We start from the raw sequence: 25,426 nt of genomic DNA on the forward strand, positions 1-25,426 counted from the left end.
CATGTATCACTATGGGTGGAATGTTTATCAGTTACAATGTTAACACAATACACACATTAGCATTAACTGCCAAACACTCTGAACATACAATATGGATAAATTTTCAGGAGTCTGATCAATACAAGCGTTTAAGGTCCCATTTAAGTATTTGATTTTCAACAAATTTGTCTTATTTTTTATGTCTGAGAGACTTGTTTAATAACACAAATCATCTCACTTGTTGTAGTTTCAAGTATGTCAACTCTTTATGGTCAGATTATTTTAAAATAAAGATCAGATTAAAGTGTAACTTGAGTACCAGAGCTTCTAACAAAGCAGTACCCACAGATAGCGTCACGCGCACAGGGAATGTTGATGACATCAGTGGCAAAGTATCAATATATTCTCACATGATCACACATGATTATAAGAAAAATTTATTCATTTAAGTTTGTGGACTTGATTTCCAGAGTTGTATTGGCTCCTACGCTCAACCTGCAATTTAAATCAATACCAAAAATGTGAATTCAACAAAATGTGCTGACAGTGTATGAAAATAATCCATTTGCTGTAATTTTGTTGTCACTTTGTTTGGAACAAATGTGGATATTCTTTTGTAGTTTAAATGAGTTTATTAGGTACAACTCAATGAGGACTTCTAAATGGCGATTTCTGTTCATAGTGTAGTAGGGATGCACCTACTTGTCTTTTTATCTTCTGATACTGATACTAGAGAGACTAAAAACTTAAAAAAAAAAAAAAAAATGTAATTACAGAACAGCACATATCCGATCCACCAAAATTTTCAATATCAGCCCACATATTAGATACCAGTATCGTATCGGTGCATCCCTACAGTGTAGCGCACTTCCATTGTGGTATGTGTTTTCGCTCTGCAGCCTGCATACCTGAGTTACACACATTTAAGCTTCTATTTTAGAATTTTAAAGAAAACGTGATAGGAGGAAACAATGTAATGCCAACCACATTAAAACAAAGAAAAGACATGAATTTGTAAAAAAACACACAGTTTGGAAAGCATATGGATCCTTGGCACTTGTTTAGAGTCATGAGTCCTGTACCATCAGCAGTGGTCTCTAATATATCTGTGGACCATACGCAGATGCCACTTCATGCCAAATCTAGTGTGATAAAAGTGGTCACAACACTGGTCACCGCAGGTCCATCATGGAGACGGTGTCCTCAATGATGTTCACATGTCCTGCATGCTGAAACAACAGCACAATAGGGTTGTCATTTACATTTATTTACTTCAGTAACATTATGAACTAACTGTACTTTCAAAGAAGACATATAAGCTGTTTTCAGGCCAGCCAGAATGGTGCTGGTTCCGGTTCAGGCACCAGTTCCACTGGGAACCAAAGTGCTCACCAGTGAACGACCCGCGTTCAAGTTATTTAAGTGAACCCATGATGCGTCATCAACAGAGGGTGTGAATTTGCCACTAAATTAAAAACAAGGACATACGAAAGTGGACTGTCACAGCAAGGAAAATAACAATCATGGATCACATCAAAGACAGCAGCGAGCATTTGTACTCATTAGTTATAAATAAATCATTATTTATCTGCGCCAAAATCTGCTACAACATCAGCTGTGGAGAAGGGGGCAGCGACGCCCAATCCAAAGATAAAATCTTACCGGGCGAACACGGATATAGAAAATATTTGTTCTTTTCTACTGACCATCATCTTGTCACTTGATTTCTCCACCATATTCCCCACATACACGTTTTCTTTGTTTATTTTACCACGTGTGACCTGCTGATGTCTACTGTGTTGTTGTGGTTCACTTGAAAAAAAAAATACAAGTTTTAATTGGTTCCCGTCTGGAACCAACTTTAAGGTTCTGAAACACAATGATTTTTGGCTTGAACACGGTCGGTTCGAGATTAAGTGTGGGAACCGCACTGTTCTTTGTCTGCCTGAAAACCCTAATTGTGTTTGTTGCTGTTGAATCATTATGCTATAATTTGGACATATTAAAACACAATATTCATAAAACAACTTAATAAAAGAAGCAAGTCTGCTGACTTACACTTTAGAAACCGAGGTGTCCAATGAGAGCTGACGTGGTAAATGTCGTCACAACAAAGAGTCAGCTCCTCTGATGGATACGCTAAGTAGCAGCAGATTTTTTTTTCATTTGTTCCAAAATGACTAGATGACACTGCTTAAGTGTATCACTGATATAAAAAATAAAACTGGAGAATGAAATAAATATAGCAAAGTGGACGTATACCGGGGAAAGGTGTAAAAGGGAGTTGATCGGCAAAATGGCATCTTGAAAATAAGCAATTCAAGTTTGCTCTAACATACATCAATCACTCCAAATACAACTTGAACATGAATCACTCCAAATACAACTTGTGAGTTAATTTATCGTCTTAAGAACAAAAATAAATAAAGAACAAAAAATAAATAATATATATATATATATATATATATATATATATATATATATATATATATATGTATATACACACATACACACACACTATTATGTTATTTATTTATTTTTAGTCATTTAGATCATTTTCGTTTTTCAGTCTTTGGTTTTTTTTTTTCCCATCTACTTTCTAAATATATATAAATTTTATGGGGGGGGGGGGGCCTATATACTGTGAGTTAGGTGGACAAAAAAAAAAAGAGCACTGAATAAATTTCAAATGAAAAAAAAAAAAAAAGCGTTTAGCTGTGTTTTAGTACATTTATAATATATAGTATATGTTATATATATTATAAACATACCTGGAGTTGTGTTTCCACAGATGGTTAATATGTAAATCCTGGATATTTAGATTAGAGTTCTTCTCTTAAACAGAAAGCACTAAGGAGGAAGTTCTCCACTGTGATTTAAACTCTTCACTTCACTATAATCATTTACATGTTCACTATAATCATTTACATGTTCAGTCCTGGAATTGCCAATCTCTACTGGAATGAAGGTAAAAGGAGCTGTTAATTTGTGACCTCACAAGTTGTTCATGTTTTTGAAGAGGTAACAACATTCTAACATGGCTAAAACCTCACAAGAGTCAGTTTTTACAATAATTATAGTATGTTATATTATAGCATTATAGGACTTTAAAATGTAAATAATAAATCAGACATTCCAAACTGGATTTGAGTAGTTTTTTGATTTTTTTTTCAGTCACTACTTTTCACTTTTTACTGAGTAAAATTAGCAATGAACGGTTTACAGAAATGGAGCTACAGCGGAGATTCAGTTTGGAAGACTACTGTGCAACATCACCTGCTTCCCTCTACGTGTTACGTATGCTCCAGTAATTCTCCCTCATGCAATTCGGTCACAAGTGAGTGCTGCACACACCCCCACATGGCTCGGCCAATCATTATACAGCAAGCCCTTTCTTCCTCCATCAGGACATTGCCACAGGTAAAGACAAGATAATGCTTTATTGTTTCCCATGGAGAAATTTGTCTTGTGACAAGGGGTCAAATGCTTTACCACAAAGAAAAGACAACACGGCAACATAAACCCAAAAAAGGTACAGTTGTGCCAGTTTGAAAATAATCATAAATCGCTTTGGTTTATTTACCAAATATATTCTGAATAAATCACAAGGCATATACTAGTCCAAAAGTTAAATAATTTTTGTCACTCCTTTCATAAAATCAAATCTATATATTATATAGAGTCATTACACATAAAGTGAAGCTTTCAAGCCTTTATTTCTTGAAATTTTGATGATTATGGCTTACAGCTAACGAAAACCCCAAAGTCAGTGTGGCCATAGCAGCATGTCAAAGCCTGATCTCGTCAGATCACAGAAGCTAGGCAAGGCTGGGCCTGGGTAGCACCTGGATGGGAGACCGCTGGGATGCCAGGTGCCACAATGGGGTGCCAGTGGCAAAAGCTGTTGTTGTGTCCTTAGGAAAGACTCTGCACCCACATTGTCTAGTAAGAAAGTGATGTGTGCATCAATGTTGGTGGTGGTTGGAGGGGCTGATGGTGCAGATTGGCAGCCTCGCTTCCATCTTACAAATTCTAAATTTTCCGAAAACAATGTATTGACATGTTTCATAGGCTTCACTTTTGTTTTTCATGCTTTTTTGAGTCCCCACTCCCTTTGCTCTCCATGTTAAGTTACTCCCCCTTAAGAGCACTACCACATTACAATGTGCATCTTGCCAATGAAACTACTGCACATTGCATCAGGTGTGAAGTGTACCGTTTTGTATTATGCTTTTGTATATTTCTGAAGAGTTGTCATGTGGGAGCATGGGTGATGCAGACTTGTGGCTGAGCATTGGACAGAGGATTACAACTAACCGTAAGGAGGGTTCGAATAGGGCCCGGGAGAGATCACTAAATTGTTCAAACATGCATGGATGAAACTCAAACCTCTTGAAGCATGTTTTTGATGAGGTAACAGTGTTAAGACAAATATATGTTAGAAAGCGCCAAAAAGTTCATTTTAAAGAAGACGCCTCCAATACAGTCATTGTTGACATTTTCATGTGGTTAACTATTTATTATCAGCTTCATTTGTCTAATCGTGTCACAGAGTGATTTGCTATGCACTCATTACATCTCAGCTCTTCTCCAAGCTGGCTTTCTTAGCTACTATTTAAACCTACTTGTGTAGAAGCATAATAGTCAGGCTTGAATAGCCAATACTTCCATGCTGTGTTGTTTAGACTACAATACTACAGACTGTATATTACTACATAGTACTACATACATTTATTTATGTTCAAAGCATACAAAAATAAAATTAAAACTTTTTGTGTTTTCAAATGTGCTTATCTCCTGGCTGGTCATGTAGTACTTACTGTGAACATTGGGGGGTCTTTGCTGTGTGGGTGAAAGCCTTTCTGTCTGCATGTCGAGATCTCCTGTGTACCTTGCTCTGTCAGCCTGAAGTAGCCAATCCTCCAAAGCAAAAGGATAAAGGTTAATTAGAAAAAAATGTCACTATCCACTAGGCCTGTCACGATAATTACTGTATTGGCTTAATGTTCAATATATGAAAGCTGGAAAAATATGTTTTGGGGGTCAATATCTATCATGTGTACATTTTCTTTGCTGTAATGGATTTTTTTCTTTTGGCTGTATAAGATTCAAGCCACAAAAGGTTGAATTAATAATTTCTATGACTCATTACAGTTGGTAACTAAGAACATTCTGCTATTTATTGCATCCCATGATTTAAAAAAAAATACAATGTAGATTTAGAATAGTTTTGTTGTTTAAATCTACTCTTGTGGCCATATCGGCTTGTCAAAGCACATCAGATCTCAGAAGCTAAGCAAGGCCGGGTCTGGATGGGAGACCACTGAGAAAATCAGATACCACAGTGGGGCATTAGTCGCAAATTGTGTCCTTAGGCAAGGCACTTCACCCATATTGCCTAGTGTGATGGCGATGGCGCAGATTGGCAGCTGCACTTCCGTCAGTCTGCTACAACAGTATCTTACCACCACCACTGGGTACTGAGTGAATGAATAATGATCTGTTCCGGATGCCTCCTGGGTGCCTCCCTCGGGAGGTGTTCCGGGCATGTCCCACTGGAAGGAGGCCCCGGGGAAGACCCAGGACACGCTGGAGGGACTATGTCTCTGGGCTGTCCTGGGAACACCTCGGGGCCCCCCCGGAGGAGCTGGAGGACGTGTCTGGGGTGAAGGAAGTCTAGGAGTCCCTGCTTGGACTGCTGCCCCAATGACCCGGCCCCGGATAAGCGGAAGAAAATGGATGGAATAAAAACCTTTTTACTTACTTACTTACTCCTGGGTTACTCTGTCAGTGGCAAAAATTAGTTTCAATATTATCATTTATTGTCTATATTTACTTTGTCAATATATCACGCTTCAAAATGTATTATCCTGATAGGCCTACTGTCCACATGTATTTATATTTGTGGCCATACAGGCTTGTCAAAGCCTGATTCCATCAGATCTCAAAAGCTAAGCAAGGCAGGGCCTGGTAAATACTTGGAAGGTAGACCACAGGGAAAATCATGTGCCACACGGGGGCACCAGTGGCAAAACTGTCGTTGTGTCCTTAGGCAAGACACTTCACCCACATTGCCTAGTATGAAAGTGGAGTGTGCGTGTGAGTGTTGGTGGTGGTCGAAAAGACCGATGGCGCAGATAGGCAGCCTTGCTTCAGTCAGTCTGTCCCAGGGTAACTGTGGCTACAATAGTAGCTTACCTCCACCGAGTGTGGATCGAATGAACAATGAACTGTAAAAGTGCTTTGGGTATCTTGAAACGCGTTATATAAATGCAATGATTAATTAATAGTAATCAATTAATAAAGCATATTTACAATGGTCCATGTATGAGTCATAACATGTAAAAAAGAAAGCAACTAGCCAATCATCAGCTTTGGGATTTTTATGAGGGGGTCCACTGTCAGTCCTCTAAAAGGTTTGGTGAGGAGTTCAGACTATGGAGGAATAAATTAAAACGACATCTGAATTGGTCCTGATAATAAAAATAAGAAATAGTTATTGATCAGTACAATAAAAATATTGCCAGCCCTACTCAGAACGGCTGTGTTCATAATCTCATATGTTTTCATTTAGGAAAAATTACTACACAAAATAAAAAAAGGGGGGGGGGCAACATCACATGGTTAATTCAACCTTGTGCATGCCTCTTTTAAGAGAGCCAAGTGTGCAAAAAAGAGGCCCAAATGGCCCTCATTTACCGGTTTGTGTGTATATTTTTGCATATGGCAGAAGGTGCAACCAAAAGCCCCAAAACGCTTCAAGTGGCCTCACCCCCAGGATTTACGACATAAAGGTGTGAAATACGGCAAAATGCTGCATTTATCTGAAGATGAAATCATTAAGAATTATATAATTAGCAGAAATATGTTGTTGGGCTCATTGTAAAATGCAGAAAATGTATAATTTGCAGAAAACAAATCATAACCCCGAAAATATTCAGACTGTGCAGCCTCAGCCTTTTGTCAGAACCCACGCACGGAGATGGCACAGTAGGACCGAACTCCCAGGCATGCCCAGACCGGACAGACAGAGCTGTGGTGAGTGCTTCCATGTCTGTGCTGCTGTTGCCTCTGCTCTGGGCTGGTGTGCAATGAGTTGCATCCAAAGTTATGCTGCTGTCGGTTTATTTATTTTTGTATTATTTAAAGCAATGAGCTCATGATAACTTGGGAACTGTGTTTTAAAGTTTTAAAAGTGCAGCCTATAACAATATTATAATATAATATTATATATGTGTATATTTAGTGTATGTACAGTCTCTTTGCAATAATGGGAAGATTTCTAACAGTTGAATACAGTACTGCCTTTCAAGACACCCAAAGCACTTTACAGTGCATTATTCATTCAACCCACCCTCAGTGATGGTAAGACTCTATTGTAGCCAAAGCTGCCCTGAGGCAGACTGATGGAAGCAAGGCTGCCGATCTGGGCCACTGGCCCCTTCCACCACCAACACTCACACACAGAACATTAATTCTAGGCAAAGTGGGTGAAGTCCTTGCCTACGGACACTGACGCCCCACTGTGGTACCTGGTATTCCCAGCAGTCTCCTAACCAGGCCCTGTCTTGCTTAACTTCTGAGATCTTACAGATCAGTCTTTGACAAACCGGTATGGCCACAATTTCTACCAGTTTTATGTAATAAAGTAAGAGCTGTAGAGTGTAGAATAAATAACTTCTTTCTATTTGTTCATTCTGCTATTGGGTCATTTCACGCCAAATCCGAATGCCCCCGCCTGACCATATCAGATTTGACTGAAAAAAATTCTAGGAGGTTCACACACATTCCAATAGAAAAAGTCCCAAATTTTAGCTTCTAACTCCTTATAATTTTGTCATTAAAAAATATTTTGTCAACTCTGCCCTAACCTGTTTTGAGCAGAGTTTTCTGAGGGGCCACTTTCAGATTGCTGTATCTAAAAAACTATTTAAGGTTGGTCCTTCAAATTTTTAACGGTTAAAATTTGTCAGATGTACTTGTAGAATATGGACTTTTACACATGTGCTTTTGATTTATCACAGATTTTAGGGGGTTTGAATTTGCTCAAAATTTTACTCTTCAAATATGAGGGCATCTTTGAAGGACTGTGGAAAGTACAATTTTAAAGACAGAGGTTTGATATTGAACATACAACTTCCCACACATGCTGAGCCTCTGTGATAAATGCTCTAGAACAGGGGTCTCAAACTCAAATTACCTGGGGGCCACATTAGATAAAGTCTGAGTGAGGCTGGGCCGCATTGAGTATTCGATAAATAGCGGTTGCACGGGAAAAAAAAGAGAGAGAAAGAACAACATGCAACACACTTTCTTAATCTTTAATAACAGTTCAGAACATGAAAATGTATTCAGAACGTAAGTTTAAACTAATACGTCTACTCTTCTTCTTTTGCCTACTCCTTGCTGGTTGAAACCTGGCTACGATTCATCTTGTACAGCTGAGAGATATTTGGCTTGCAGGAGGAAGCAGATCCTCAGGATAGACTGAAGATGCTCATCAGTGAGCCTTGACCTGTATAGGTGCTTTCACACCAACAGTATTTGGTGCGCACCAAACGATCCATTCGAACCAGAAGTGGTTAGTTCGGTTCCTTTGCGTTGGTGTGAAAGCGTCAATCGGACTTGGACCCGGACCAACTCAAGTGGACCGAGACCTCAAAAAGAGGTGGTCTCGGTTCGCTTGAATCCGCACCCAAATGACCAACTTTGGTGCGGTTCCTCTGGTGTGAACGCGAACCCGGGTCCAAACCATAGACAGCAGGTCCAAACGAACTATTCTAGATGCATCATGGGAGAAACGCGTCTCCTGCCTGTAATGACACGCTGTACGACTCCAGCGCAGTAACAGATTGTTGTCCAGACGCAGCCGCGATTCATTTTCGAATTATTTTACCAACAATGGCCAATACAGAGAATGTAACACACGAAGATCAGAGCAAGTATGTGCGAACGTGTGGTTCCAGAGTGAGTCAAAATTGGGGGTGTGTACTTCTGTTCAGGACCTGCACGCACAGAGAGATCCCGGTGTTCCCCGTGATCATGTAGGAACCAGCATTTGTTATTTTAGGCTTTAATTAACCAAATAATTTTATGGCAATAGGCAATCGCCCATTCAGTTGATTCACCTTTAAAAAATGTCCTGCTTTTAGCCTAGTGTGAGAAATACAGTCGGACTAGATCCAAACCGGAGTCCTGAACCAGCAGGAGCAGCTCCGGTTCTGTCCAGGCTCAGATGACGTGGAGCGGGGAGCGAAAAGCGCTTTTCCCGGGAAGAACCAAATGCGGACACCAACTAAACTGGATTCACACTTCTGTCCAGATGCTTTGCTCCACCTCGGAACCAGCCGCGGTTCTTGAGCGCGGAGGACAGGAGCAGCACAGACCTGTAGGTAGTCCACAGCGCATTTTCGCTTTCCCCGCACGGAACACGGAACCAGCGCGCAGACGGCGGAACGTACCCGTTCAGACCCAGTCATTGCGCACTGGTCTTGCTCGCCACCATCTGGAACCAGCACATGGAGGACAGAGCCTCCGGACCATCTGACCAACGCGCTTGTAGGACGACAGAAGACCAAGGACCAGACCCCAGGGCCGTCCTGAGGAGCTGCGCGCTACTGTGAGCGCTGTCGGCTGCTGCTGTTTCCCGAACTCAGGACTGATGCGGTGAGTTTGTACAAAGTTCTACATGTTGCTGTTTTATGAGTTCATGGTGATAAGATGAGGACGGCCCGCGGTATTAACAGGGAACATCAGTATTGGTTACTGGAGATATCGCTGTTCTACCGGGATATAGAGGCTCGTTAATCGGACCAGTTTTTGGTTCGTTTGCCGGTGTGAATGCGGACCACACTGGAGTGTATCTGCTTCTCGTATGTCAAACATGGATGGAAGACGCTTGTTTTTGCCTAGTACTTTTTGCTAACATGTCGCCAAGCCTCTGGAATAGATCACTGCAGTTTTGTGGTGCTTGCATATTGATGGGACAGCTGTGTTTGCCGCTGAGTGCGCGTGGATTTCGGCGACGCACAGGTGGAGCTTGGTCATCGGGTTGCCAGCAAGTTACGCACAGAGTGTTGAGCAGGTAAACAGACTGTCAGTGTCTTTTTATTTCTTATTAGCCTCTCCAATAAAGGTCCCATACTTATGAACAGGGGAATTCTGTCAGCGCCTCCTCTGCACTCTGATACTGTGGCTGTGGGAGCGTAAAGTGAAGTGTGCACACGTGTACCACCATGTGTGGTTTGTTTTGGTTCTTCGGCGATGCCGTATGTGCACGTGTACTTGTATTAACAGATCCACTTAAACTTGTTGCTTCACAACTGCTGTAAATTGAGTTTTGGGATGTAAACTGCGTTAATAATCTGTTGTGAATCTGTATGGGCACCGATTGCAGCTTCATCTGTCAGTGCGGCCCGCGGTAGGGGGGTGGGATTGTGCATACATCTACCGCGGGCCGCACTGACATTATTCTTTGGAATCAAGTGGAGGGCCGCAAAAAATCCTTCCGCAGGCCGCAGTTGGCCCCCGGGCCGCGAGTCTGAGACCCCTGCTCTAGAAGATCTTAAGTGTTAAAAATGGAAAAAATAAATTTGGTGCCATCTTTACCATGTTATACCAAAAAAATGTCAGCACCCACCAACATAAAATGGACTGTTTTAGAAAGACTAGATGTCTGTTTTTAACATATCCAAAATTTGTGATGGTGTTCTTACACTTGTGGCTCAGGGCTTCCATAGATTAGGGCTGGGTACCTTTACAACACATCATTTCTAAAATAGATGTTTCTAGCACTACAACAGGATGCTTATTTACAATTCAGGAGTGTTACACCAAAACATCTGAAAGTTTCAAAGAGTTGAGATAATTTACAGTAGTTGAGTAATCAAATCAAGCATTTTTAAAAATTTAAGATGTGTGTTAAATATTCAGAGTGTTTTCTTGACTTCTGAAAGTGCTTTCATAGTCCATGAATGCTCTGCGTGTATGCGGACACCATATTTTCAAAAATTCATTTTGCAAAAATAAGGCAGAACACCATCACAAATTTTGGATATGTTAAAAAAAATGGGTGCTGTCATTTTTTTGGTATAACACGGTAAAGATGGCACCAAATTAATTTTTTCCATTTTTAACACTTAATGTCTTGTAGAGCGTGCATCACAGAGGCTCAATTTTAAAATAAAAGGTGTATGTTCAATATCAAACCTCTGTCTTTAACATTGCACTTTCCACAGTCCTTCAAAGATGCCCTCATATTTGAAGAGTAGAATTTTCGAGCAAATTCAAGCCCCCAGAAATCTGTGATAAACCAAAAGCACATGTGTAAAAGTCCATATTCTACAAGTACATTTGTCAAATTTTAACCCTTGAAAATTTTGAAGGACCGACCTTAAATAGTTTTTTAGATACAACAATCTCAAAGTGGCTCCTTGGTCAACTCTGCTCAAAACGGGTCAGGGCAGAGTTGACAAAATATTTTTTAATGACAGGAGTTGGGAGCTAAAATTTGGGACTTTTCCTACTGGAAAGCGTGTGAACCTTCTAGGGCAGGGGCATTCGGAGATTTGGTGTGGAATTACCCTATTTATTTGTGTGTCAGGCCATTTTACTGGTTAGATTTACTGCGATTATCCAGCTTTTTCCAGTCTCAAAAAGTAGTTTCATATTACCATACCATACCAACTTTGTTGATAAAGCACTTTAAAAACTTCTAAACTTCTGTACACAAACAGAATAGACAAGGACAATCGCAGCACAACACAGTACACAATACAACTACTAAAAAACATTAAAAAAAACCAAAAACAATATGATAACAAGAAATGTACATCTCACTTCACCAGTGAAAAAAGGTTGGTTTTTAGGAGTGATTTAAAAATAGGTACAGACTCTGCCTGTGCATCCAACAGAGGATGCACGGTCCCAACGAAAAGGTGTTATTATTGATGCAATAAAATCTAAATAAATTTCAAACAGGACTCTATTATGACTTCACTTACTCATTGAATTTAGGTGAGCAGACAATGGCGATGGCCTCGGGCAGCATCATCTGGTAGGAACAGTGCGTGTGCAGGTCCACGCTGGACAGGAAGGCCGTTTGAGTGGGGTGGGTCTGAAAACACAGACATATATCATCTTTGGTTCATCACATAATTGTGTCTACTTAGGTTGTAGTCCTTCAGTGCTTTAGTTGATTAATCGGTCAATGGTGTTGTAGTCAACCAAAATTTGTATTAGCTATTAATGTACTAATAATTTTATTTACCATAGATCATAAAAGTGGAGCTGTTAAGGACCAAAATAGTTCGCTTTTATGGTACAAGCATGAAATTTTGCCACATTACTAACACCCCCAGGACTAATATTTCTAGATATAGAACCAAGCCTAAGTCGACCCTGGAGCCGAGAACTGTGCATGTCACAAAATGGACTGTATGAAAATGAGGCTGACATAAAAAACACTGCATAATCCCTTTTTTACAATCTAATTTGCTTAGTTATCCATTTTGTAATGTTGAACAACAATTTTTCAGAAGCTCCAAAGCATTAAGGAGGTCATGTGACCATTTTCCTTAAGGCTGTAAGGGTTGTGTGGGCTCCCTGTGGTTGAAATCCAAGTTAATACAATATTTTATCTTTCAAAGCCATATTTATTGGGTTTTTGATAACAAAAACAATTTAAACAATTTAAAGTACCTCATCATGTTTCACAATGGTAATTAAATGCTGCATGGATGTGAGGCATAACCCTAAAAAACAGAGATTTTCCTTAAATCGTTAAACTTATTCAAAGTGCAGCTGCTGCCACATTGGCATGAATCTGTACATGCCAAATTTGTCTTTGCACAAATGCATCACCCAGCACAGGCTTCTGCATCCACACTTGATAAGTTCATAGCACGTTCTTTGCCTGGTGGAGCTTGGTCTACAACTGTAACTAGTGACTGTCATCACGCTTTCATCCCCAATCTGCAGGGCTGGGTGGTGTCTTAAAATACAAAATTCTTAATGATGCATTATAACATTTCTGTTTGGGGGTCCACAACCTGCTTCTTTTATGATGTCACATCTTTGGCTGGAATCTGTCACTGTATGACATTAAACATATCAGTCTTGTGTTTATTCAGTTAAGGACTGAAAATGTGTTTATTGCTCAAATACCTAAAATGCAGACATTCTTACATTTAGTGGGTCTATTGCTTGTGGGACGCCAGTCATTGTGTCCTTAGGCAAAGCACTTCACCCACTTTGCCTAGTATGAAAGTGGTGTGTGTGTGAGTGATGGTGGTGGTCACAGGGACCGATGGCACCAATTGGCAGTCGCGCTTCTGTCAGTTTGCTCCAGGGCAGCTGTGGCTACAGTAGTAGCTTACCACCGGGTTTGGAGTGAATGAATAATGCTGAATAATGATCTGCAAAGTGTCTTTGTGACATATGTCTGTGAAAAGCACTATATACATAAAAATACTTACTTACTTGTCACTAGGGAGATGGATAAGTTTAAAGTCATACTGTGAAAGCAAAGCAATAATATCTCCATGGACACAAGCACCTTAACTTCCACTGGAAATGTTATATTGTGCACCTAAAGACGTTAAATTGCGTTGTCCATTTACATAGCCTGTATCTCTCACATTATGGGGGGGGAATGGGTTTATATCTTTATTACAATCCTTATCATCATTCCATTTTCTCGTTCCAGATCGAGAGATCGCAATGAAAATACGACAAAACCTGGTCTAATCTTGTCTTAATTTGGTCATAATCCCAAATCACCATCTCCACAGTTTCACTGGTGTTCTCAGTCTGGTGTGGGATTACTGAAACGAGCTGTCCACCTCTGCTCTAGTCATTATTGTTATTATGATACTGTGATGGGTTGGGAGGGATTTTTGGGCATACATTTGTTAGTAGTATTAAAGATGTACTATGTAACTTTTCTGCTGGGAGCGAAAATGGCAGTGTTATATTGTTCCTCAGTATGTCATTAAACTTGTCTATCTCCACGGAGACAAGAAAGTGGCGCAACCAGGCCATGTTTACAGGTCAGATATATGGAGAGGTGGTTATATAGGTGTTATATATATATATATATATATATATATATATATATATATATATATATATATATATATATATATATATATATATATATATATATATATATATATGTTATATAAATAGGTTTAATGCCTTACTGATAAATATTTCAGGCAAAGCAATGAAATCTCCATAGTAACAAGCAGGTGTAGCATCTATAACAAGACTGCATTAAAGAAACTTAAGTCAGCTTCAGGTTTTATCTACAAAGTCTTACATAAAATGCTAGTCACTACAGTGTAGTTAGTAGTTTTTTATGGGTATACTTAATACTTTTATTCAAGCACAAGTAGTACTTGTCAATGAGTAGATGTTTTGCTGTGTAACTGTACTTGTACTGTACTCACAGAAGAGCTGATTTAACCATTGAATATACAGGCTAAAGAAAGATTAGAGGGGAGAGAGAAATGAAGATAGAAAATCAAACCTACACAAAACTATTTTCATGAAGTTTTACTTTTGCCTTGAAGTGGGATTAAACACCTAAACCACAAACACATTTCAAATAGCGCTGATAAATTGAATGGTACCTGGAGGACTAAAGGACAGAGGGGCGGGGCTAGGGGGTATAAGGAACAGCGTAACTGGTCTAACAGGCATCCACACTACAAACTCCACTCCTACAGCCAGGGATTTGTAAACAGAAAAAACTGGCTGTAATCAGGGCAGTTCTACGTGATGTCACATAGTACTTGATATCACAGAAACACTAGAGTTCACACACTCTCATTTTTACACATTGCTGCTCAGATTCTTTTGCTAATTTACCTAGTTTGCTCTAAAATTACCAAACAAGCACTAGAAACAGTAAATGACACTATTAAAGTAGTAAATGACACTGTGTAACTTTTTGATTCAGGGTCTTTGGAGATGTCATTGCTCTGCCTGGAATGTTCTACAGTGTGACATTAAACAGCTCTACCTTACATTTATTCAATTACAAGTGGTTTTATAGTTCAAAAATACCTAGAAAAACAGACATAATGACTGTGAGCGGGGTCGCCTCTCCACAGATCTGACCTGTAAGTTGTTTAGTCTCCATGAAGATAGAAAAGTTTAATGCCACACTGTGAAACAATCCAGACAAAGCAATAACATCTCCATGGAGACCAGAAAAGTTACATGATGCACCTTTAAAAAAAACATCATTAGTTTAGTAGCTTTTTTTGTTGTTGTTATTTAATGTTTACTTTTACTTTAAAAACAGCATTGAAAGTAGCTAGTATCTTGATACATATTCTTCTTTATAACCTATATGATAATTTAACATTATTTTCCAAAAAAGAAGGTTTAAGCAGTAATTGAGCTCCCAGCCTTGTTTCCATGTCGGCCATTTTGTGACATTCGCGGTACTCGGCTCCAGAGTCGACTTGGGCTTGGCTCCATATCCAGAAATGTTGGTCCTAGGGCTGTTAATAATCTGGCAAAGTTTCATGCTTGTACCATAAAAATGAACAATTGGGCACTATTTTGGTCCTTAACAGCTCCACTATAAGGATTTATATGAAACAACAACAGAAAGGAGAAGTGAGTGAGCTGAAGATTTGGCATTTTTGGTAATTCCAGTGGCGGCTGGTGGTATAATTTTTTGGGGAGCATCAAGCCCAAAATTATAAATATATATTATGAATAATATATGTATTATATATAAGGTATATAGTATCATAACAAATGCCAGAAATAGTCATTTTGGTCACTATTGGCTGAACTATATCAGAGCACAACGCACAACCTGATCCACTGCTCACACCCAGCCCCAACAACACAACGTAACACACAACCAGCCACAATAATGTCAGAAAACCTACAATAAGATAAGAGGCTAACGGTCACATGAACACGGATGCCGTTCCTACAGCACACGGCAGAACACCGGCAGCTCCATCGCACCCACGAGCTCATTTACGCACTATTTACCTGTGACGCTCCATCTTCAGATTTATCCAAAGCTAATGAAAACAACTCTTATCTTCTCCAGGGGACTGATGTGAGTGTATCCTCTGTCTGCTGTCCTACTGGTTCTGTCTCCAAAAGTGTATTGTCCAATATGATGAGATGAAACTGGTCCAAATCCTGGTCCACTCAGGTCCGTGACGCGAGGTCCAGAAGCCGAGTACGGGAGCGGGTTGTAAAACTAGTCTTAATCTCACTTCCCACTTAGAGCTGAAAGTTAACACCTGTCCATGTTAGCACTAGGGCACCAGGTGGACTTGAGCCCTTTGCACACTAGGCTCAGGTGAAACTTTTACGCCCAAAAACGCGCTGGCAGAGCAACGAGCGACTTCCCCGACTCCGGCAGCGACTTCCCCGACTCCGGCAGCGACTTCCCCGACTCCGGCAGCGACTTCCCCGACTCCGGCAGCGACTTCCCCGACTCCGGCAGCGACTTCCCCGACTCCGGCAGCGACTGTTTGGCCCCCTCAGCGGCAGTGATAGCCCCAGGTCCCGCCGGCAAGTCTCTGTGTCTCTGCTCCATAGCTCCTTTGGATCTCTCATCGCGGTTTCCAGTGTGGAGGTTTAGGCGAAAGTAGCTGTCCGCCATTAGTCATGAAACTGCTAATGTTAATTTCCCTACATGAAGCGAGTTGTCGCAGCAGGTTAACGTGACATGAGTGACAGAATAATTGTCCAATCACACTACACTAAATAAACAGGGACTGTGATCTCACTGGTCTGGGCGCTAAAGTTTGTGCCCTTAACCCGAAGTGAAATGCGCCAATCAAAATCTTTTATTGGTGAAAATATTGCGAAAATGTTACAAATCCTCATAGACACTGGTTTTGTCGGTGTGCCATTTAGGGGGAGGGCTTTCTGTCTTTCTAACGAATGGAAATCTCATGTTAACATGATTTTGGGAGGGACAATTGGCAGCTGACACAACACATGATCAGAGTTTTGAATTTTTAGGTTTATTTCAGGAGCAAACCGTATGATTTCTTGTTATTGTTATTATGTTGATTGAGATTTTCATCTCTCCAAATTTCAGGGAGGGTGGCACCCCTTGCGCCCTTAATAAACGAGCACCGCTGGGTAAAATGGCAGATTAAACTCATATAAATACATATATACATATAAATACATTGCTTCTTAGTACTTTTTTCTGCATAAAACAGAAGCAGGTGTAGTTTTATGAGTGCAGTTTGGGTCAGATACATAGTGATGCATAACGATTTTGAAAGCTTTTGTAACACCCACTTTTTAGTTGCCTAATCAGCAGCACATTGTTTCTGGATTAAGACTCCATCACACACATAAGTATGAGGTGTGTAACACGGCATGTTTTACTGGTCATACTGGGACTTACTAACCTCGAGCACACTTGCATGCATCTGGGCCAATGTAGCCATGAGCACAAAAATAGTGCACATTGTGTTATAATGTACAGGAAGAGCCAGATAAGCTCCTATTCCCTAAGGAGACTGCCACCTTTTGGAGTAAGGGGGCCACTTCTGAGCCTCATGTACGGTGTGGACTGCTTGAGCAGCAGCACAGAGAGGGATAGGAACAAACTGGACATCAACAATTCCAGTTCTGTCCTTGGCTGTCCTCTGCACTCAGTGCAGGAGGTGGGGGGCAGGAGGGTCCTGGGCTGTCCTCTGGAGAGCAGCTTCAGTGACATGCTGATCCTGCACACTGTGTGAAGGAGAAGTTCTGCTGGTTTGTGTTATTGAACTTTACTCTGCAACACTGGAATGTCTTATTTGTTGTAAATACTAAGTCCATTGTTTCCGTTCTGAACAAGACTTACTAAGATGCACAGTATTCTGCCATACGGTATTACGGGCACTGTGATCATATAGTATAATCATAAAGGTAAATTCATACTCACATGTATCCAGCCTAGAGTAATGAGGTCATACTGATCCTGTATGAGGAAGAGTTCCTCCTCATTCTCTGTGTCACAGTAGTCAGGGCCTCCACATTGCTTTGGAACAATCACATGGGTCACTGTGAAGGCATTTCTTGTCTGCAACACATACACATACATGAAAAATTATTTTAATATATCAAATATTGTTTGTAGAAGGATGGTCTGGACTGGGGGTAACTGTATCCAAATGACCAGCATGCATTAAGTTAAAGCATGTGGATCAGCCTGACAACTCTCTCTATTATGTATTATTAGAGCTGCAATGATTCATCAACTAAATATGACAAACTATATAAACTAATTAAAATAATTAGCCAATATGTGCACTCTAAAATGCAAATGAAAATTCATTTTAAAACAAAGTCACAGGCATTACTATATCAAAATGAGAGATGTTCACCAATAACACACTACTGTAAATATTCTCTATCTAGAAGCCTTCAGTCATCACTCGAGCAATCTTTTGACTAGTTGACCAATTGAAAAATGTATCCCTGACTAATAGACTACTAAAACAATTGTTAGTTGCAGCCCTATTTATTATTATTTAAAAAGGAACCAAAAATTTAGCTATTTGATGCATTATACCAGAGTTAGCTTTAGACTAATTTCCGTCAACTCACATACATTCATATGGAAGTTAAATATATAGTGTATTCTGCAATTACCAATTTGCCACAAAGAATGCCACATGTTTCCACTGCTCGGATGGTATTGGCCTCTGCCAACTGCAGAAACCTCTGGCACAGCTCTGAGGGTATAAACAGCTGGCGCAGGGCATCTACCATTGTATCTACAAACAGAAAAGTACAGTAACAATTAGTCCAGTCCAAACGAGGGCAAATGGCTTGAACAGCAAGGCACTCACTGCTGCCGCTGTGGCTGAGAGAGCCAGGCTTCAGCGAGCGGTCAAAAGCAGGAGGGACGGGTGTGGGGGAGCTGACAGCTGAATGCTGGTGCTGTGGGTTTGTGATGCTGGCTTGAGCGCTGGGACCCAGTGCTGGGGGGCCCATGATACCAGGAAGAAGTGGTGTGTCTGGGCCAGGGGTCACAGGAGTCACAGGAGTCACAGGTGTGGCAAACTCCAACAGGACTTTGTGGCGCTCTTTCTCCAGGTCCTGGCGGCGGATCATCTCTTCAAAGGCACTGAACTGCTCCTGCTCTCTCTGTCTGCGCAGCATCTCAGCCACGCGCACCCGCTCCGCGTCCAGTGCCTGCTGCCTCGACTGCTCCTGGGCCAGAGCCTCCTCCTCCGCTTTCTGACACATTCAAGACACATATGATTACGCTATAAGAAAAATGCATGACCAACATATTAAGGAGGGATCTAGAAATTAATAAAATAATTAAGCACAAGGACTGGTAATGGAAGCTTCAGGAGGTATTATAAACTGCGGCCGTGTTCCAAGTAGGAAGTAAGCATGGGCGCGCTTCAGTCTTCATCGACTCTGGCTCCAATTGACATAACGTCAAAAAAAAAAAACGGAAAAATTGTCACCCCTCTCTCTGTGTTTTTATTTTGCTATTTTGTCTGTAGATGTTTGTAAAATCCCTCAGTCATCCAGTTAGGAGAAATTCAATATATCAACTGGACAAAGATTTTTTTTGATCAAATATGTTTTGCAGCTCATCCAAGCTGCTTCTTCAGTTCTGGTCACATTACTGGTGGACACTGCCCTACTACATTGAAACTACCTTGAAAGTAACACACCTATTTGTTTATAGTTTCTGTTTGTTAGCTAGGTCTATTGAACTGCACTAAGTGGCCTGAGGCATAGAGCATAGTATAATCCTCCAGGTCCCTGATAGATGGTTTCACACCTCTGAGCTTGACCAGGCTAAGACTATTGTTTTCTTTGTTTTGATATAGGTCTAAGGCTGGAGTTGTAAATGGGAGAAAGATGACGTCTGAGACTCTCCAGAGGCCTCCATTTCTATTCAAAGATTGATCCTCTAATTGATCGAATTGATCCTCTCTTTCCTAACAAAAATAGCCTCTTTAACTCCCCTCTCTAGCCAATTATTTTCTCTGGCTAAGAGCTGTCCTCTAATGACTGAATTGAGATGGAGGTGTACAGTGGACTGAGGTCCACTGCTGCTTTCTCTTCTGTGTTGGTCCTCTTATGAAGTGGCTGTTTTGTTTCTCCAAACGCAACACTCACTGCAGTCCTCTCTACACTGAATGGAGTAGGCTAGTGATGGGCTAAACGAGTTGACGCATCAACACATGTCAAGTGTCGCTGTGTTTATCACTTTAAGAAAAGTCGCATGCCCAATGCATCTAGTGTGTCATTTGGTGTTGCTTGTGTCGGGAGTGCAGAGAACACTAGAAGAACACAACCAAAATATGCAGAGTATGTGTGTTAAACGTACTTGAATGAAACAAAACACAACTCCAGGTAAGGAAAAAACTATGTAATATGATACCTTTAAGTACTGGTGAATTCTTAAAACAATTGCCTGTTTGAATTTCAGTTAACTGTGATTACCTTTTTTAGTAGATAATTTGAATATTCTAGTTCAAATCTTTTCAAAAGTGCTTTTTTCAGGATCTCTGCTTGGGGAAATGCTATATCCTTCAGTTTCTGCAGAATAAGAGAACATTAATAATTACTTTGACCCTGTTTATTATTTCAAATTTTCTATATAATATACATATAAAATATATAATCACCTTGAGTGTATCCTTCTTCTCTGGAATGTTGGCAGTTTTGTACTCCCGATGCTTGGGAAGTTTCTCAATGAACAATCTGTGATGTGAAAGAAATATGTTCATATCAATTAGTATAGAATAATTTACTGGTAACAGAGGGTCTTTTCATGATACAGATGGACTAGTTCTGAATGCAGATCTTTGTTCAATTCCATAATTCCTATGAGGAATTAGCATAGTATTACTATAATAATTCAATATTTAAACACTGCACAGAAAACAAAGAGTTACGATTAGAAAGTCACTGACAATATTATGAACTAGAAAAGCACTCAGAGAGCGCAGACCTCCGCCAAGGACTACAGTCCCCCTCATATTAATTGTGTTTTCCATAAATATTTGTCTCGTATCTTTCAATTTGGAATATGAAAGAGGATCCGATTGTCCATCCCTGAGTCAAATTTCATGGGGTTTGGTCAATAATTAACCGAGATATTGAGAAACAAAATTTTTGGCCCCATTTACCACAATGTTAACTAAAATTTCAAAGTGATCCAGAATCCAGGATTTCTTCCGGATCACCCCCAAAATGAAATCAGTTCTTCCTTTTCACATTTCCAACAAATCCTGAAAATTTCATCAAAATCGGTCCATAACTTTTTGAGTTATGTTGCTAACAGAAAAACAAACAAACAAACAAACAGACAAACGCCGGCAAAAACATAACCTCCTTGGCGGAGGTAATGATATACATGAGCCTTTATAAAGGAATTGTTACTGTCTTGAAGCTAAGGCTCATGTAAATAAAATGAGAAAGGTACATAACTTCATTCAATTTGTATTCAGATTACTTCAGATTGTGGAACTATTTTAACAATAATAGTTCAATTAAATGCAGGTTAGCATTAGCTTTGAGACAAAAAAAAAAGCTTACTTTATAAACAGATAAGTGTATTCCAATGAAGCATTAAGAGTATCCATTATAAACTATTGATTTATAATAAGAAATACTAGGCTAATTCGAAAAAAGAAATACAGTGGGGCAGTCAGAAAAGGGCCACACTCTTAAGTCAAAAATGGCCATGGTGACAAGGTCCTCTTGTAATGCTGATATAAACACAATTTTAAAGACTTCAGACAGTAGAAGACATAGATGTTCATTTAATTTATACAATCAGAAAAAAAAATAGCTTTCAAGTCTCTGAAACCATCTGCGTGTATATGAGTAGTGCTCACCTCCTACAGTTAGATAATGTCATAATTTCAGATGGAGCGCAGGGGACATTATCTCTATAAGTCTACGGAGAATTTGGAGTTTTATAAATAAATCCACAAATGTAGAATCTTCTCACAAACTGTGTTACGTGAAGACAACTTAGTGGAGAAGACGAGTGACCTTGATTCTGGATAATAACTGGCAGTGTTTAGAGGTGCTCTTACGTGATATATTTGTTGTAGAGGATGAAGGCATGCTCGATGTTGCCCTCTTCTGTATACACATGGGCCATGCGGATTAGCTCCATGCCGGAACGGAAGTATCGCCGAGGAGGAACATCATCACTGACTTCCACAGAGCTGCCTTTTTTAGTTAGAGCCCGAACACGCTCCTCTGGAGTCAGGCTTACATCTGAGGGGTCTCCCATCTCCAGCTGATCCACCTGGGGCATAATAAAACAACTCAAAGGTGTGGCCATGCCGGCTTGTCAAAGCCTAATCTCATCTGATCACAGAAGCTAAGCAAGGCTGGGCCTGTTTAGTTGATGTTAGACAACTGCGAAAATCAGGTGCCTCAGTGTAGCACCAGTGGCAAAAAACTGTTGTTGTGTCCTTAGGCAAGGCACATCTCCCACTTAGCCTACTGTGAAGTTGGTGTGAGCATGCACGTTGGTGGTTGGTGGTGCAAGACTGGCAGTCTCATTTCTGTCAGTCTGCCTAAACACTAAAGAGACTCTTGTGAACTTTAAGTCATTTTATAATGCTGTTACCGATGTGTTTAATTTCATTCACACTTGTTTAAGTAACCCTATTATTGTCTGCATTTCCAAAGCTCAAAATGCTGTTCCACCTCGTGGTGTTATGCAGCGGTAGTTTACAAGTTAACAGCTACCTTTTGCCTTTAGTTCAAAAGAGATTGGAAATTCCATGGCTGAAATCATCCAAATAATTTTAGTGAATGTAAATGGTGTTGAAAAACACAGTGGAGCACCTCTTGTATAACTGTTTTCTGTTTGAGAGAACTCAAGAATGTGTGAATGAAACAAAACACCACTCCAGGTATGCTTGTGATGAGGAAATATTATAACATAGATCAGAAAATAGCATAGTATGGCCCTTTAAAGTATCACAACCTGGAACACCATAGGGATGGAAATATTAGCGTTACTTATTGTTAGAAAGTCACAATGATATACACACAGTGAAAAATTCACTTTTATACAATCTAATAAAGAACCATCCCTCTATTCTGAGACTGAACACATGTTTGTTCATTTTACAAATAAGAACACATTAACTTAACTAGTTAGTTGTTTTTACAATACTTAAGATTAGCATTTATTATTGTGTCATCTTTTTTCATAACGGTTACCACTGTAATTGATACTTTGCAGTGGTAAAAATATGAGAAAAAAATACAAAATAGATCTAAACAACATATTTTCAGGAGTCTGTGATCACTACGAGCATTGATGATCCCATTCAGGTCTTTCAACAACAACAAAAAAGTAACTGTTGGCTAATGCCAGCTGGCCTGTGACTGTAATTTTATACTTGAGAGACAAATCACCTGTTGTAGTTTAAGACAAATCAGTTCTTTCTGGTCAGATAGTGTTGAAGAAAAATTGCCTGACGAAGGTCTAGTGCCGAAACATTGCACGGTTTGTCCTAATAAAACTCACAATTTGCAAGTAAGACGGTGTGCGGGATTTTTCTCCATGTTCTTGAGCTGCTTCCTCTCCTCCAACGCACCCATCTCAAGTCTAACAAAGCTTCAGACAAAGCAGTACCTACAGTAGCATTAGTAGCGAATGTTGATGACATGAGTAACAAAGTATCAGTAGTGGATTGGCGTTTGGACTAGACATCTCTATTGACAAGGGACAGTCCCAGTTTTGAGCTCTGTATCCCACGTCCTAGCAGATTTATCCAAAATCAGTGATGTGTTGCAGTTTTATACAAATAATGTTCCAGGTTTCCCTATTTTTGATCAATTTGATAGCTGCTGACATGAAAAAGAGGCAAAAATGTGCTGAGCCAAAATATAGAAAAACAGGCTAATAACCTCAGTTGCAGTGATTGCAGTGATATACTGACTGAGTGGGGAATAACTCATGAATGGACAGAGCACATCACAATTTTTCTCATTTTACACATTCTTTTCACAGATTCCCCAGATGTCCCAGATTTGATTTTTGAAAATCTGGTCACCCTGCTTCTGCACTTCCACTGTAGTCCAGTAACATAATAACTTCAATCAACTTATCATTTTGTTCAAAATGCATTACTGGGTCTTTCTTTTCATTTTGTATGAACGGTAGTTGAAGTGCATTTTAGACTCATTAAGTCTAGCAAGTGAAGTTGTTATGCTGACAAACACGGGGATACTAGTACATGCAACTAGTTACTCAAAAACGTCAATATAACATTTTATAACAGTTAAATACGCACTATGTAACTTTTCTTTACCTAGTGTCACCTGTTTGTGTCCATGGAGATGTTATAATTTTGCCATTAAATATTCGGTAACACATGCATTAATTCCTCACAACATATTGAAAACATGCCATCTTATTGTGACTGGGCTCACCTCTACACATATCTGTACAATATACTGGTGGAGTTATCAGCTTCACTCAATGGAGACAGAAAAGTTTAATGCAATAGTGTGGAACATTCCAGGCATATCAATGTAATCTCCATGGAAACAAGTCGCGGACATTCTTCAGTCTCCAGCAGAATAGCTGCATAAAGCACCTTTAAGGGACCTTTTCTATTTGTAGGACTTGTGGCAACTTTAGATGTTCTAAAAGTTCAGCATCCAACAATATAAATGTAACGTAAAAAGTGATTACATTAAAATGGGAGCAGCGCTTTACCCGCGATTATCTTTAGGTCAACGGTGCATGATTCTCCCTGCTAACGTAGCTAATTCAGACTCTCTGCCTTTAGGGTCTTGTTTTAGAACCTCTATAGACAATATTCTGTAATTGTATACTAGCGGCAGTCCTTACCGGGGAAAGATTTACTCTAGACTTTCAGTTGACGTTCAAATAACTACTTGAAAATACGCCCAAATTGTGCTCCATGATCGGTTTACATGGTTTACTTCCGCAATCAACACACTTCCCTTTGAGCCAGTGCGCCTGCGTGCATTTAGAACGGAAGAAGCTCGCCTTATTCTGAAACCGTGAAGGAAACCGAGAGAGCCCGGGCCACAACTCGCATCGAATACATTAGTATATTTGCAGTTATTTAACCAAATTAGTTATTTCCACTTGTGACTATAGTAGTCTATCATGTAGCGTTCAAGAATACGTCGTCACAGCTAGATGTGGCCGCACATACACATTTTGAACAAAAAACAAACTTTAAAAACACCTATTTTGATCTCAATATAAGTATAAGTCATTCTGAAAATCCATAAGGTTAAAAAGACTGCCAAATAAAACTACAGTTTGGACTTACCCCAAAAAATCTTATTGAAAACAGAGTGCAACAGCCTTGTCCATTCTGACGAGACGAGAGAAAGGGGGAGACAATAGGAATTTATTCATGGACAACATAATAAAAACCCCAGGATCATGCAGAGCTGGTTAACACGA

General features: G+C 39.9%; 1 protein-coding gene across 8 annotated transcripts; it reads right to left on the bottom strand.

Annotated features, from left to right (window-relative positions):
* Positions 1-400: 400 nt before the first annotated feature.
* On the bottom strand, positions 401-25,334 carry LOC110172474 (STAM-binding protein-like A). 8 transcript variants are annotated; one of them, XM_055161765.1, is made up of 11 exons: positions 24,836-24,965; positions 23,504-23,611; positions 22,047-22,264; positions 20,628-20,703; positions 20,443-20,538; positions 18,822-19,212; positions 18,622-18,746; positions 17,912-18,049; positions 11,982-12,094; positions 4,800-4,899; positions 401-1,208 (listed from the first exon to the last, which is right to left on the bottom strand). In XM_055161765.1, the coding sequence occupies exons 3-11, from the start codon at positions 22,247-22,249 to the stop codon at positions 1,152-1,154; spliced, it is 1,299 nt and encodes a 432-aa protein (XP_055017740.1). In that variant the 5' UTR covers positions 22,250-22,264; positions 23,504-23,611; positions 24,836-24,965; the 3' UTR covers positions 401-1,151. The 8 variants fall into 8 exon arrangements, with proteins under 8 accessions (XP_055017740.1, XP_055017741.1, XP_020794013.1 ...); XM_055161766.1 differs by having other exon boundaries at positions 23,504-23,593; positions 24,836-24,947; XM_020938354.2 differs by lacking the exons at positions 23,504-23,611; positions 24,836-24,965 and adding an exon at positions 25,290-25,334.
* Between the last annotated feature and the right edge of the window lie 92 nt (positions 25,335-25,426).

This window comes from Boleophthalmus pectinirostris, unplaced genomic scaffold (assembly GCF_026225935.1).
Source record: "Boleophthalmus pectinirostris isolate CB_2022bp ecotype Guang Dong unplaced genomic scaffold, ASM2622593v1 HiC_scaffold_4, whole genome shotgun sequence".
Classification (NCBI taxonomy): domain Eukaryota; kingdom Metazoa; phylum Chordata; class Actinopteri; order Gobiiformes; family Gobiidae; genus Boleophthalmus; species Boleophthalmus pectinirostris.